This window comes from Poecilia reticulata, linkage group LG20, assembly GCF_000633615.1.
Source record: "Poecilia reticulata strain Guanapo linkage group LG20, Guppy_female_1.0+MT, whole genome shotgun sequence".
In the NCBI taxonomy this organism is placed as follows: Eukaryota; Metazoa; Chordata; class Actinopteri; order Cyprinodontiformes; family Poeciliidae; genus Poecilia; species Poecilia reticulata.
The window spans coordinates 18,066,275-18,078,189 of NC_024350.1; the positions used below are offsets into that span (position 1 = coordinate 18,066,275).

Genomic DNA, 11,915 nt, shown 5'->3' on the forward strand with positions numbered 1-11,915 from the left:
TCGTTACCTAGCAACCCGAGCTTAGCTCCAGCTCGTTACCTAGCAACCCGAGCTTAGCTCCAGCTCGTCCGGTCGGCTGATTTTACAACAGCTGCTGGAAAAGACAAGTGTGTTGTTGTTGACTTACCGTCCAGAAACCACTTGCTGTATTCTGGTTGGTTGTGCAGGAAGCTCTACTAATGCTTTTCAAAGATCTACTGTTGTATAATTGCTCACCTGTTTGCAGCCATTTTCACGTGTTGAGTGTAAACGGTGAGTTGGGGGGGCGTGGCCTATTCTGATTTAAATAAGCAGCTCATTGATGATTTTGTGTAAAAATGTTTTGCATAGGCCGTCGTTCTATTCTAACCTGTTCAGGGAAGCGAGATGGGTCACCTTTAATAACAAACACTAACCAGCTGTTTCTGGTTAGACTTTGGCGTTATGAAACTTCAACCTAAAGCAGCATAAGTGCTTAACGTGGCCCGCGCATCGCGGTGCCATGGCTTCATTTGCACCAAAAGCTCTCGTAGCTCCTTGTGTGACTGGAGGACCTTTCTGCTGTTTGGTTCAGGACGGCGCTCAAACTGCTTCTACGGTCAGACGTGACACAAAAACAAAAGATGCTAAACCCCCTGGGGGAGACCGAAATGCGCTAACTGACATTTCACCTCCGACCTGGAGCTGTTTCCACGTCAGCAGTCGTTATTCGACGGGGGCTATTTTTGTGCTCGGTCTCAGGCTACCATCTGGCTACGACAAAGGCAGCCAGTTCTCGACACGCGGCCTTAAAGGCTAACTGGCTAATTGCCCTAAGCAGGCCGTTTCCACTGCCATCTCTTTTGGCCGAAGTCGAGTGAAGCACAAATGGTGGCCAGATCGAGGCTGCGCTAACATTTGCTGCACTCAGAGCTGATTAATTTCACAAACAAAGACGGGTCCCTGATAAGTTCTCACGCACAGATGTCTGATGAGCACCACTTCACTCTTCAGCCCTCTTCAGACTGGCGGGTGAAGCATGTGGGAAGAGATATGAATGTTTTTGCTGTGAAAGAACTGAGATAATACCTCTCATTTTCTCAGAAGGTAAACACCTGTTTGCAATTGCAAACGCTCCAAGTATTCTCTAAAAAGAATGACGGTTCACGATTCGTGACATAAATTTAAATTGATACAATTCAGGAGCAAATCCTCTGACCTCAAATTAAACATAAAATTATTAAAATTCATTCCCCCAAAAAGGTAACTTTACTCATAGAAGTTGAATCAGCACCTATTATTATGGGTGGTTTTGGTAATTGCATCTTTAGGTGAGTACAAAAAGAAACAAAAACACAAAATCTTTAGTCTATTAGATATCTTAGTACACTTGAAATAAGACTAAATTTACTTACAGTAACTATTCAGCAGGACAGAGGAGCTTATTTTAAGTAAATAATTCTTGAATATTGATAAAAAGTACTAATACAGCCAACATGTCATAATATTTCACTTATAACATAGGAAAACTATCGTGTTATAAGTGAGGTAATCTGCCAGTGGAACTGACTTTTTCATCAATATTAAGGAATTAATATTGAGTCTCTAAGCTAATTCTGTAAAATTATGCTACTGAATGCTATTTTTACTGTAGTTATATATGCTAAGAATATGCTAAGCTAACCAACTGCTTGTACCATTATTGACCTTTCTTACTTTACCTTAGAATATGCTGACTAGCTGCTGGTCTCTCTTTACTTAAGTTAGTATATTTAAAGCTAAGCTAACCAGTCACTAGATTCAGTCTTCTTTCTTTCTTTGCTAAGCTAATTAGCTATTTGACAAGTTGGGATGCATTTAAAGTTTTTTCTGTATTTTACTTTTTTCTCTAATATTAGACTTTGTAAAGTTAGTAAAGCTAAGCAGCTGCTAGCTTAATTCTCCCTTTCTTACTTTATTTTCTTCTGTAAAATTACGCTACTTAATTTAGAACTTTACAGTAATGTTAGATATGCTAATTTGCAAAGCTAGCCAGCAGCAAGTAGTTTTATTGAACTTTCTTTATCTTCAAGCTAAAATGTGCTAACCTTAGAGAAGCTAACTAGCTGCTATCCTCTTTTTACTTAAGTTTATATACACAAAGCTAAGCTAAGCTAGCGATTCACTAGATTCAGTCTTTTTATTTGGTAAGCTAGTGAACTGTGTGCCAAGTTATTATGCATTAAATGTTAAAGGTAAGTAGTTGCTGAGTTTTCTCCATGTTTCACTTTTTACTATAATATTTACGACAGTATATTACGGGCAAGTAGCCAAAAAAACTCAAAAATGTTGAGATTAATCTCAGAAATTTACTGGAAACAACATGAAACTTTGTACATTCGACTTTAGTACTGTTTTTTTTTTTGAGAAAATTTCTGAGATCTTTCTAGAAAATTTTCAACCTGTCAAATAAATTTTTTTTTCTAGAAAATTTCTGAAACTAATTTTGTTCATTTAGTCCTTTTTTTCTACCACTGCGCCAAATACGGCGTCGTCAATATTAGAGCTTGCACAGCTAGCAAACCTAAACAGCGGCTAGCTTCTAGCTAATACTGTGAAAATATGTTGGCTAGAAAACTTTTTATTCTAAGGTTAAACTAATAAAACGTTGATTAGTGATTATTTTCTTAGCTATAATGCTCCAAGGAAAACTAATGCGCTCTTATTTATTTCATTTTTCTAAGCTAAGATGCGCTAGCTTATGCTAGCACCCTGCTAGCTGCAGTCTTCTCCTCATCCTCTCCTTTCTTTTAAAATGAAAGTCTTATTATCGACACGGTGACCTAATGAGATGGTGCTTTCTTTTTACCGCTCCCTGTCTTGAAAAGACCAAGACCCCCAGTGCTAATGGATATAGCGTCATGTTTTTGCCTTTTTTTACAACAATTTGGGACCACAGGGGGGGCAAAGGAGAAAAAGCCGGCTATTGATGTGCCGGGCCCTTTTGGTGACCACACTGAAAGCACATGTGGCTTTCTTTTCTCCCCCTGTGACAGTTTAATTGTATTTTCAATATAAATTGATCAAAGGGCCATTGTGAATGCACATTGGGCTGCCACATTGATTTCCACATAAGTTTTTTTTTCTTCCTCCTCCTCTTAATTTGAGGAGAAGGCCAGCTGTAAATTTTTCTCACCGGCAAGGTGGGCAGCTGGGAGGGACGGGGTCACAGCAGCAGCAGGCGTTGCAGTTCGATCCTCTGAACTGTCTTGTAATATCTTTCACAGAGGATGAGGAGGAACTCTTCAAAACCTCAAGATCTCTCTGTTTCCATAGAAATGACAGCCGACACGGCGCGTGTAACACTGTCTGTCTCGCATCTCAGCCCAAAGGAGATGGTTATTATCTGAACAGTCGTGCAGGCAGAGATAGGCGGCTTGATAGACAATCATAGAAAAGGACATTGCAGCTATAACAGAGGGAGGAAGATAATAAAGTTGAAGTGGATTGTTTTCAGCCGACCAGGTCTGTTTGGAAGCAGAATATTCTCCCGCTGCGGAGCACTGCAAAAAATACAATCCTGCCAAGGATTTCTGGTCCAAATTACACTTCAAATAACATTAAACTAACTTACAAGTGACTCATATGAGCTCGTTTTAATTCAGTAATCCATTAATATTGATGAAAAAGCGCTTCAGTTCACTTATAACGAGACATTTTTCCCATGTTATAAGTGAAATAATCAGCCAGTGGAGCCGGTTCTTTTATTGACCCAAAACAAGCTCCATGTTTAAATTAATCACATTTCAGCATCAGTTCAAAGTGCTTTACATCATAAAACACAAAATAAAACGTCATTTCATTTTGTCGCGCACCGTCGTGACACGTCAGATTATTGATTAATTGTTTCACTGATTATGTCTCGATTCAAAGGAACTCAGTGTTTCAGCCGTGTTGCAGTTTTCTGGAAGTTTATTCAGAAAACTGTATTTTGGATGATAAATTATCCCAGAAGTTTCACCATAAGTCACAATATAGTCGTTTTGAGACCATTTTCAAGTAATGTAATAATAAAGCAAGGATATATGCTCAAAGATCAATAAACTAATTTAACAACTGGAGCTGGAAGACATTTCAAATATCCAAAATAAATCAACAAAACGACAAATAAAATGAATCATGACGTCTCTGGAAACAAAAAAAACTGAAGACCAGTTTGGGTAGAAAGAGAAAAACAATAAATCACGTCAATGGAGAATATTTATTTCTTGCTGAGAGGTTATCTATAATCTATAAATCAGTTTTGCCTGGAAACTCGACCCGCAGGATTGAGTGTTTGTGCGGAGAGAAGCGTCTCGACGGCGAATGAAACAGTGGAGATCCTAATCCAAACGTGGTGAAACTCTGCGACGCGCTCGGCTGAGGACGGATAGGCAGCCGAACAAAACAGTGTTAAATACTCTAATCCAGAAAGCTGTTGGCCTCGCGTGTGCCAGGCCCGATAAAACTCCATGAATTAGTAAAGCCTCCCAGCACCTGCGATGAAAAGCTTTTTAATATATGATGAGACGGGGAGACTTTGATTCCCACGTGACCCAAACACGAATATCCCCCCCTCGATCTGTCCTCGGTTTGGGCCAGAAACGGCAGAAAGTCACGCTGGAAACCGGGAAGAGACGCTGGAATCGAACCGTCTCTTTTAGTTCACTGCCTCTGCAAACATTTTGACCCTCCGTGAAGCTGTAATTATCATATTTATGATTACTGACGCGGGCGAAGGAGGAGGAAAAGGGGTCTGGACGAGCTTTTGATGAGTTCTCTGAGATAAATATGTTAAGGGGGATTTGGTGGAGGAATTAAAATGTCAGCGCATGCTAAGCTGCTGTTCATGTGGAGAGGCAGAAGCAGCGGTTCATCGTTTTATCACGTCACTTTATCGTGTTTTATTGGGATAAACCGACACAAAAAATGTCAAATGAAAAGGAAAACAACTGAAAAACAAAGTAATTTCGTCTCTGAAGTCAAGAATTTGTGATTTAATCTCGTTATTAATGCAGATGTTTTGTTTCTGGCTTTAAAGGCAGTGGTGTCCTTAAATGGTGGGTTAGGGGGGGGCATGGCCCCCTGGGAAATGGTTTTATTTTTGTTAAATTTCTAGTTTAAACATCTTATTACACTTAAAATTGGACAAAACAAACATACAGGTAACTTATCAGCAAGATATAGATTGTTTTAAATCAATAATTCCTTAATATTGATAAAAATACTGACAGATTATTTCACTTATAACAAGATATTTTACCCATGTTATAATAACTATATATTTTTTTATCAATATTTAAGAATATTGACTTAAAACAAGCTCCTATGTTTATTTATGTTTGTCTTATTTCAACTTTACTGAGATATTTGTTCTAAAAACTTGTCAAAAATACATCTTCAAGTAAAATGTAATAAATAAATACACAAAAATAATAATAATAATATAGCTTATGGTAAAAGTTACTTTTCAGCAAAATATAGAAGCTTGTTTTATGTCAATAATTCCTTAATAAGGACTAAAATCTACTAGTAGATTATATAATTTACAGTAAAAAAATATTGTTAAAAGTGCAATAATCTGCATTTTTCACTAATATTAAGGAATTATTGACATAAAACCAGCTCCTATAATTAGCTGAAAAGCAACTTTTAAGTTAGTTTTGTCTTTTTTCAAGTTTATTAAGATATTTGTGTTCGACACCAGACATATAATACTTGATAAGCTTTTCTGTTTTTGCAGTGTATGAGCTCAACAACAGATATTTATTTTCTCATAATGACTTATTGAAGTTTTTAAACCATCAGAGTGCGTTTACTTTCCAGTTTTGGTTTTGCGTGGGCTGCTTTTTCAGCGACGGCGGCGTCGTGAAAACCTCCACGACGGAGATCGTGACGACACGAGTGCAACAGTCGCCGCCGCCGCCGCAGCGAACGCAGCTTCTCTGGTGGCAGATTTTCACAGAGGCGAGGTGAAGCCACGAAGCGTGTGTCATCATAACACGGTGACAGTTTACTAAAGATGATACGAATCTGTTAAATGACACCAAACACGCTCGATCAAAGCTGTCAGCGTTTATTTGCCAAGGCCCAGATTGGTCGGAGCGCTGATGTTTGTGTGCGCCGCGTTGAAAAGTGCGACTCTGCTTTGAAAAGTGCTTTCTGCTGACAGTTTCTGGTACAAAGTGATCATCGCAGGGATGTGTTTTTGACAGAGATTCCCTGTCAGTCAAGCAGTCAGCCTGTTCTCTCACTGTTATTTTTATTTTTTATTATATATTTTCTTTTTGCAGCTGGTGATAATTTTATTTTCCTTCTCAAAAAACTGCAGCTTGGTGTTCAGAAAAGCATATTAAGCAAATGTGAAAGCGCTCATGAAGATGAGTTTGAAACAATTAGCAGCAGAAAGCGGCAAAGTGGAAATTTATTAAAATGAGCATTACACAAACTGATGCACTGCAATAAAACAAAAGTATTTTTGATCTAGTTTCTGTCTTAGTGCACTTGGAAAAAGACAAAACTAACTTACAATTAACTTTTCAGCTTGTTTTAAGACAATAATACCTTAATATTAATGAAAAAGTTCCACTTATAACATGGGAAACATAATCTGCCAAAAGAACAAGTATTTTTTTTAATATTGAGAAGTTATTAACTTAAAACAAGATCCTATATCATTCTGAAAAGTTTCTCTGTTTGCGCTAAACTAGTTAGCCTCATAACAAATATTACAAGATGAAATATAATGTTGTTTTAACACCGTTTTCAAGTAATATTTTAATAATGGCATAATAAATGCAAGTTTGACCCTTTAAAGACAATTAAACTCTAATTTTGTAAAGAACACAACTAGAACTAGAAGATATTTTAAATATCCAAAATTAAACACAATTAAAAAAAATAAACTTAAATAAAAACCACACATAAATAATCAGAATCAAAATAATTAAGCTAATTTTAATTTATTTTGTGATTATTTTAGTATTTTTTCATTATAACAGATTTAGAAACTAGACAAAAATACAACAATTTTCCAAAGGGACCTTGGCCCCTTTTGGCCACCATTTAAGAGCGCCACTGTGCAACAGCTCCATTTGTAATGAGAATAATTTACTCTCTTTAGGTGTATTATTGGTGATATTTTTTGTTTTCCTTTCTCATTTATGTGCTACTTTGTGTTGGTTTTTATATAAAATACGTTATAAAATGTTGAACCGCTAGAAAACCAAGACTCCTTGGTGAGATTTAATGTTTTGTGTTGTTGCCGATTTGAAATGTTTTTGCTTTGTTTTGTAGCTCCACTCGGACGGCGACAGAGGCGACGGCAGCGTGCGTTACGTCCTCAACGGCGAAGGCGCCGGGACGCTCTTCAAGATCGACGAGAAGTCCGGCGACATCCACGCCACCAAGAGGCTGGACCGCGAGGAGAAGGCCTACTACATCCTGCACGCCAAGGCCGTCAACCGGCTCACCAACGAGGCGCTGGAGGGCGAGTCGGAGTTCATCATCAAGATCCACGACATCAACGACAACGAGCCGCGCTTCACCAAGGACCCGTACTTCGCCCAGGTGGACGAGATGTCCGACGTCGGTACGTTCCTCAAAACTCCGGGGCTTCGGGTTCGTGTGTCGGGGGAGTAGGACCGGTGGAGATGGGGAAAACGGGGAGGAGTACATTTCTGGAAAAATCCAGGACATTCCTGAGTTTGAAAAGTAAAAAAAAAAGGCCAGATAAACTGTGAAGTATTTTGATTTGAATCTGAGTTTCAAAAAGTTTCAAAAAGATTGAAAAGTCCAAAATTTCTAACGGTCAAAACTTCAGTCAAACTTTTCAGTTTTTTTCCAGGACATTTCTGAGATTTGAGGCTTAAAATGTTTGAGTTTGACCTCAGAAATCTCCATTTTGTTTTAGAGAATCTTCTAGATTAATCTAGCAAATTTCTATTTTATTTTTTTCAAACTTATTAATTTTCTATTCTCCAAGTTTTTTTTTTTGTTTTTTTGGCATAAATTTACTCCGTCTTGTTTTTGTTGGCCCTGATACACAGTTGAAAGTTTGACTCCTCTGGTTTAGATGGTCTCACAGTTTGATAGATTCGGTTTGATTTGGGACCAAAGTTGCAACATCTGTTGCATTTTCAGCTGCAGCGGTTCGCTTTCAAACGACCCAAACCCTTTGAAAAACTTGTTCCCCTCCTCGCCTGCGGGGGCGCTGCACCAAAAACCTCTGAAGAAGACACTGATCTCAACCTCCTTCTTCACAATATGTACACAAAAATTAAGAAGGGTCAGATTTTAGTGGTTGTAGGATTTCCCTTTAGTCTGTGACTAAACCCATTTTTTCGCGCCAACGCTAAACACGCATTTATTTTGGTTGCATTTACCCAGAATGCCCTGCTCTGTAGTCCACTTCCTGCAGCTCTAACGATGAGCTGTCATTCTGGATGTGCACCAAAAATGTAAACTCTGGTCCACCTACAAACCTCGGTCTCGGTTTGGTTGAAGTGAACTCTGGTTCTGTTTGAATGCGCATGTGAACACCAAGTGGGCCAGATACGGCTCCAAAGCAGGAAGTGAACTACAGAGAAGAGGCTCATGGTCTTCAGCTAAAGACTAAAATCTGATGCTAAAGAAGTTGCAAGAACTTGCGTTTCATGTCACTTTCTTCTTCAGTGGTTCTTGGTGCAGCGCCCCCACAGGCGAGGAGGGGAAAACAGCAGCTGCTGAAAATGTAACAAACGTTGCACCTTTGGTCCCAAATGAAACCGAGTCCAGCGGACGGCCAGGTATTAGAGATTTTCCTGGAAATGAACTTGAATTTGTAGGAATAAATTAATATATTTTAGCCTAGTCTCAACCGAAGCAAACAGATTTCACACAACTGCATTTGCATGTACGAGTCCGACTCTTTAATATGCCATGATATCCAGCAGGTTTTTTTTGTCTCTGCAGCTTTTGGCTGCGACCGACTCGCAAAAAACCTAAATTGATCAACATTTACTCAGGTGAAGGTTGAGCTGCAGTAACAGGATCATGATTCAGACGTCATAAAACTGCGGATCAGTGGGATTTCATCAATCATCATAATGACGCCGGCTCAACAAAGAGAGCACGTCTAATTAAACGAGCGATGAGGAGACCAGACTAAACAGCCGCGGCAGCAGATAATCTTTTAAACACAGTATCGTAGTCTATTAAAGCAGAATTTAATTGAATTTAATTAGCAGCACTGTCGGCTGTGTCACTGCAGAGAAGAAGTGTGGCTTTTTTAATCCTTGCGGCTCCTTAAAACAAGCCAATTTTACTAATACAAATAGAATATATGAGATTTATTTTCTTAATACATAGAACATTTTTCTTAAAATAAGAAAATTTTACGCTATTTCAAGAAATTCACTGTCAAGTAACATTTTCTTTACTTGAGATAATTTTTCTTAAAATAAGATAATATATCTTACTCGTATAAGTAAAATTGGCTTGTTTTAAGTAAAAATACACTAATTTTAAGATATTGTAGGTTTATCTTGGTTAGATATTTTTTCTTGTTTTAGAAAATCTTGACAAGATAAATTTTCTTGTTCTGTTGGCAGATAATTTTTCTTATTTTAAGAAAATTATACCCTATTTTTGTACTTTTTTTTCTTGTTTTTGAAAGGGGACTTTTTGCAGTGGAAGCCGCACCATTTGCACCGTCGCTCTCCTCCGAGTGAAAGTTTAATTCTGGCCCTGAAAGCGGCTCATGAATATAGATAAACAACACAGAAAGGCTCCCAATCGATAGCAGCACGAAAAACATAAGAAGAGCGTCTCGGGGCGACTGCGGTCAGACATGTGACACAGTTGTCACTCGGTTCAGCAACCCGGAGTGAGAGAGGCCCGGCACTTATCTGAGGGCAGCGCCGGTGCCCATGGCAACAGGCGAGGTGTGATGTCAGCGCGTGGCAGAGCATGTGTTCACGAGTGACTGCGCCGAGACGCTGCTCCTTTAAAAGTGACACTGGCTTTCGCTTTCATTGCTGCGGACTGTCACATTGATCCAACCTGGGCTCCTTTCTCAGAAAGGAAGAGACGGCGCTGTCCCAGTAATGAGCAGGATTGATTCATTCACGTTTGCATGATTTTTTTTTACCAAAAACTGGACGACAAAAGTCTTCAGTCTGAATCTTAACGAGTATTTTTGGTTGAGTTTCTGGTGCAAATTCCTGACTACACTTGAAATAAGACAAAACTAATTCTTAAGTAACTTTTCAACCACAGATAGGAACTTGTTTTAAGTAAATAATTGCTTAATATTGATGAAAAGGTATAAATTGCTTTGGCAGATTATTTCACTTATAGCAGGGGTGTCAAACTCCAGTCTTGAAGGGCCGCTGTCCTGCAGTTTTTAGATGTGCCACAGGTACAAAACACCTGAATCAAATGGCTTAATTACCTCCTCAGTTCTCCAGAGCCTTGCTAATGACCTAATTATTCTATTCAGGTGTGGTGCAGCAGAGGCACTTCTAAAAGTTGCAGGACACCGGCCCTCGAGGACTGGAGTTTGACACCCCTGACTTATAGCAAGATGTTTTTCCCATTTTATAGCTCAAATAATCTGCCAGTGGATCTAGTACTTTTTCATCAATATTAAGGGATTATTGACTTAAATAATCTTCTAGTGTTCCTGAAAGTTTAGTTTTATTTCAAGTGTATGCTAAAAACTAAGCCAAAAATACTTGGTCAGATTTTGTATTTTTGCAGTGTGGTGCGCTTAAAGAACAGTTTTGCTTACAAAGACTTTATAATTTGTTTTACTTCTCATTTTTGTTGCTTTATTTATTTATTTTTGGACATTTCTTTCAGTTTCGGTGTTAAATGTTCATTAAGTTTGAAAGTTTATTGATCTTTAGAAAGTGTTCTTGTTCAAGTGTCATTATTACCACTTGAAAATGGTCTCAAAACAACAATATTATCGTTTATTTCTATAATTACGGGGGCAATTTAGTATTGTGACAGGCAGAAAAGCACAAAACCTTCAATAAATTCAATGTTCTTGGACTTATTTTATATAAATGACTATATCTGGCGCTATCAACTTTTCGGGGGATTTTAAGTCTTTTTTGGGTTGGAAACTGTCAGACCTGGCAACCCCGCGCGCGGATGATTACAGGCAGAGAAAAAAGCAGCAGCAGGAGAAGAAGAAGAAGAAAATCCTGTGATGTGATCGCTCCTGACTTAAAGATTTAAAGGTGACTGATGTGGATCTGCGACAGAAAAAAAGCCTCTTTGAGTCTAATTCCATTGTCAGAGGTATTAGCGATCAGGGTTCGCTGAACTTCCTGGAGAATCTCCCCGAACCGCCGCCGAGCTGCGCCTCAGTTCGACGGTTCTGGTTTCAACGTCTCCCTTCGCCTCGGCTCACATCAAATTAGCAAACTTCCATCAGGTCGCTCTCTAATTCTGTTGCACAATTCTGTATTTATAGCGCTTTGCCATTAAATATTTCTACTCAATTAATTTCCCTCTGCATGTAATGAGGCAACACTTGGCCCGCAAGGCGCCGTTTGGGAGCTAGCGCTTGGCTAACGGTCTCCCTTTGTTCTTTCTGGAAGAGAAACTGGATCACCTGCCATCCAGGCACAAATACTCACCGCTCCGCTTTCTACAGTTTATCACATTAAGCATCCAAAACTCTGTTTGCTAGGGTTTCTGCTAGAGATGAAGAAAAATTACAAAAGTGTAAGGGAAATAATCAGGGGTGATTTATAGGAATTGACCTTAGTGTAGGTTATTTTTTAACATTAGTTTCTGTCAATGCTAGCCGTTTTTAGCAATGGTATTGGTGGACGTTAGCCATTTTGAAACATATCGGTATCAACTAATGTTAGCCATTTGGTGTCAGCCTTTGTTAGCCATTTGTTAACATTAGTATCAGCTAACGTTAGCCATTTGTTAACATT

General features: G+C 38.7%; 1 protein-coding gene across 2 annotated transcripts in view; it reads left to right on the top strand.

Moving 5' to 3' along the window:
* The window catches only part of cdh6 (cadherin 6), a 244,375-nt gene that overhangs the window by 201,302 nt on the left and 31,158 nt on the right, over nucleotides 1-11,915 (top strand). For both annotated transcript variants that reach the window (XM_008396406.2, XM_008396405.2), the window contains one exon: nucleotides 7,273-7,567. In XM_008396406.2, the coding sequence (XP_008394628.1) occupies nucleotides 7,273-7,567 (295 nt within the window). The remainder of the gene's footprint in view (nucleotides 1-7,272; nucleotides 7,568-11,915) is intronic.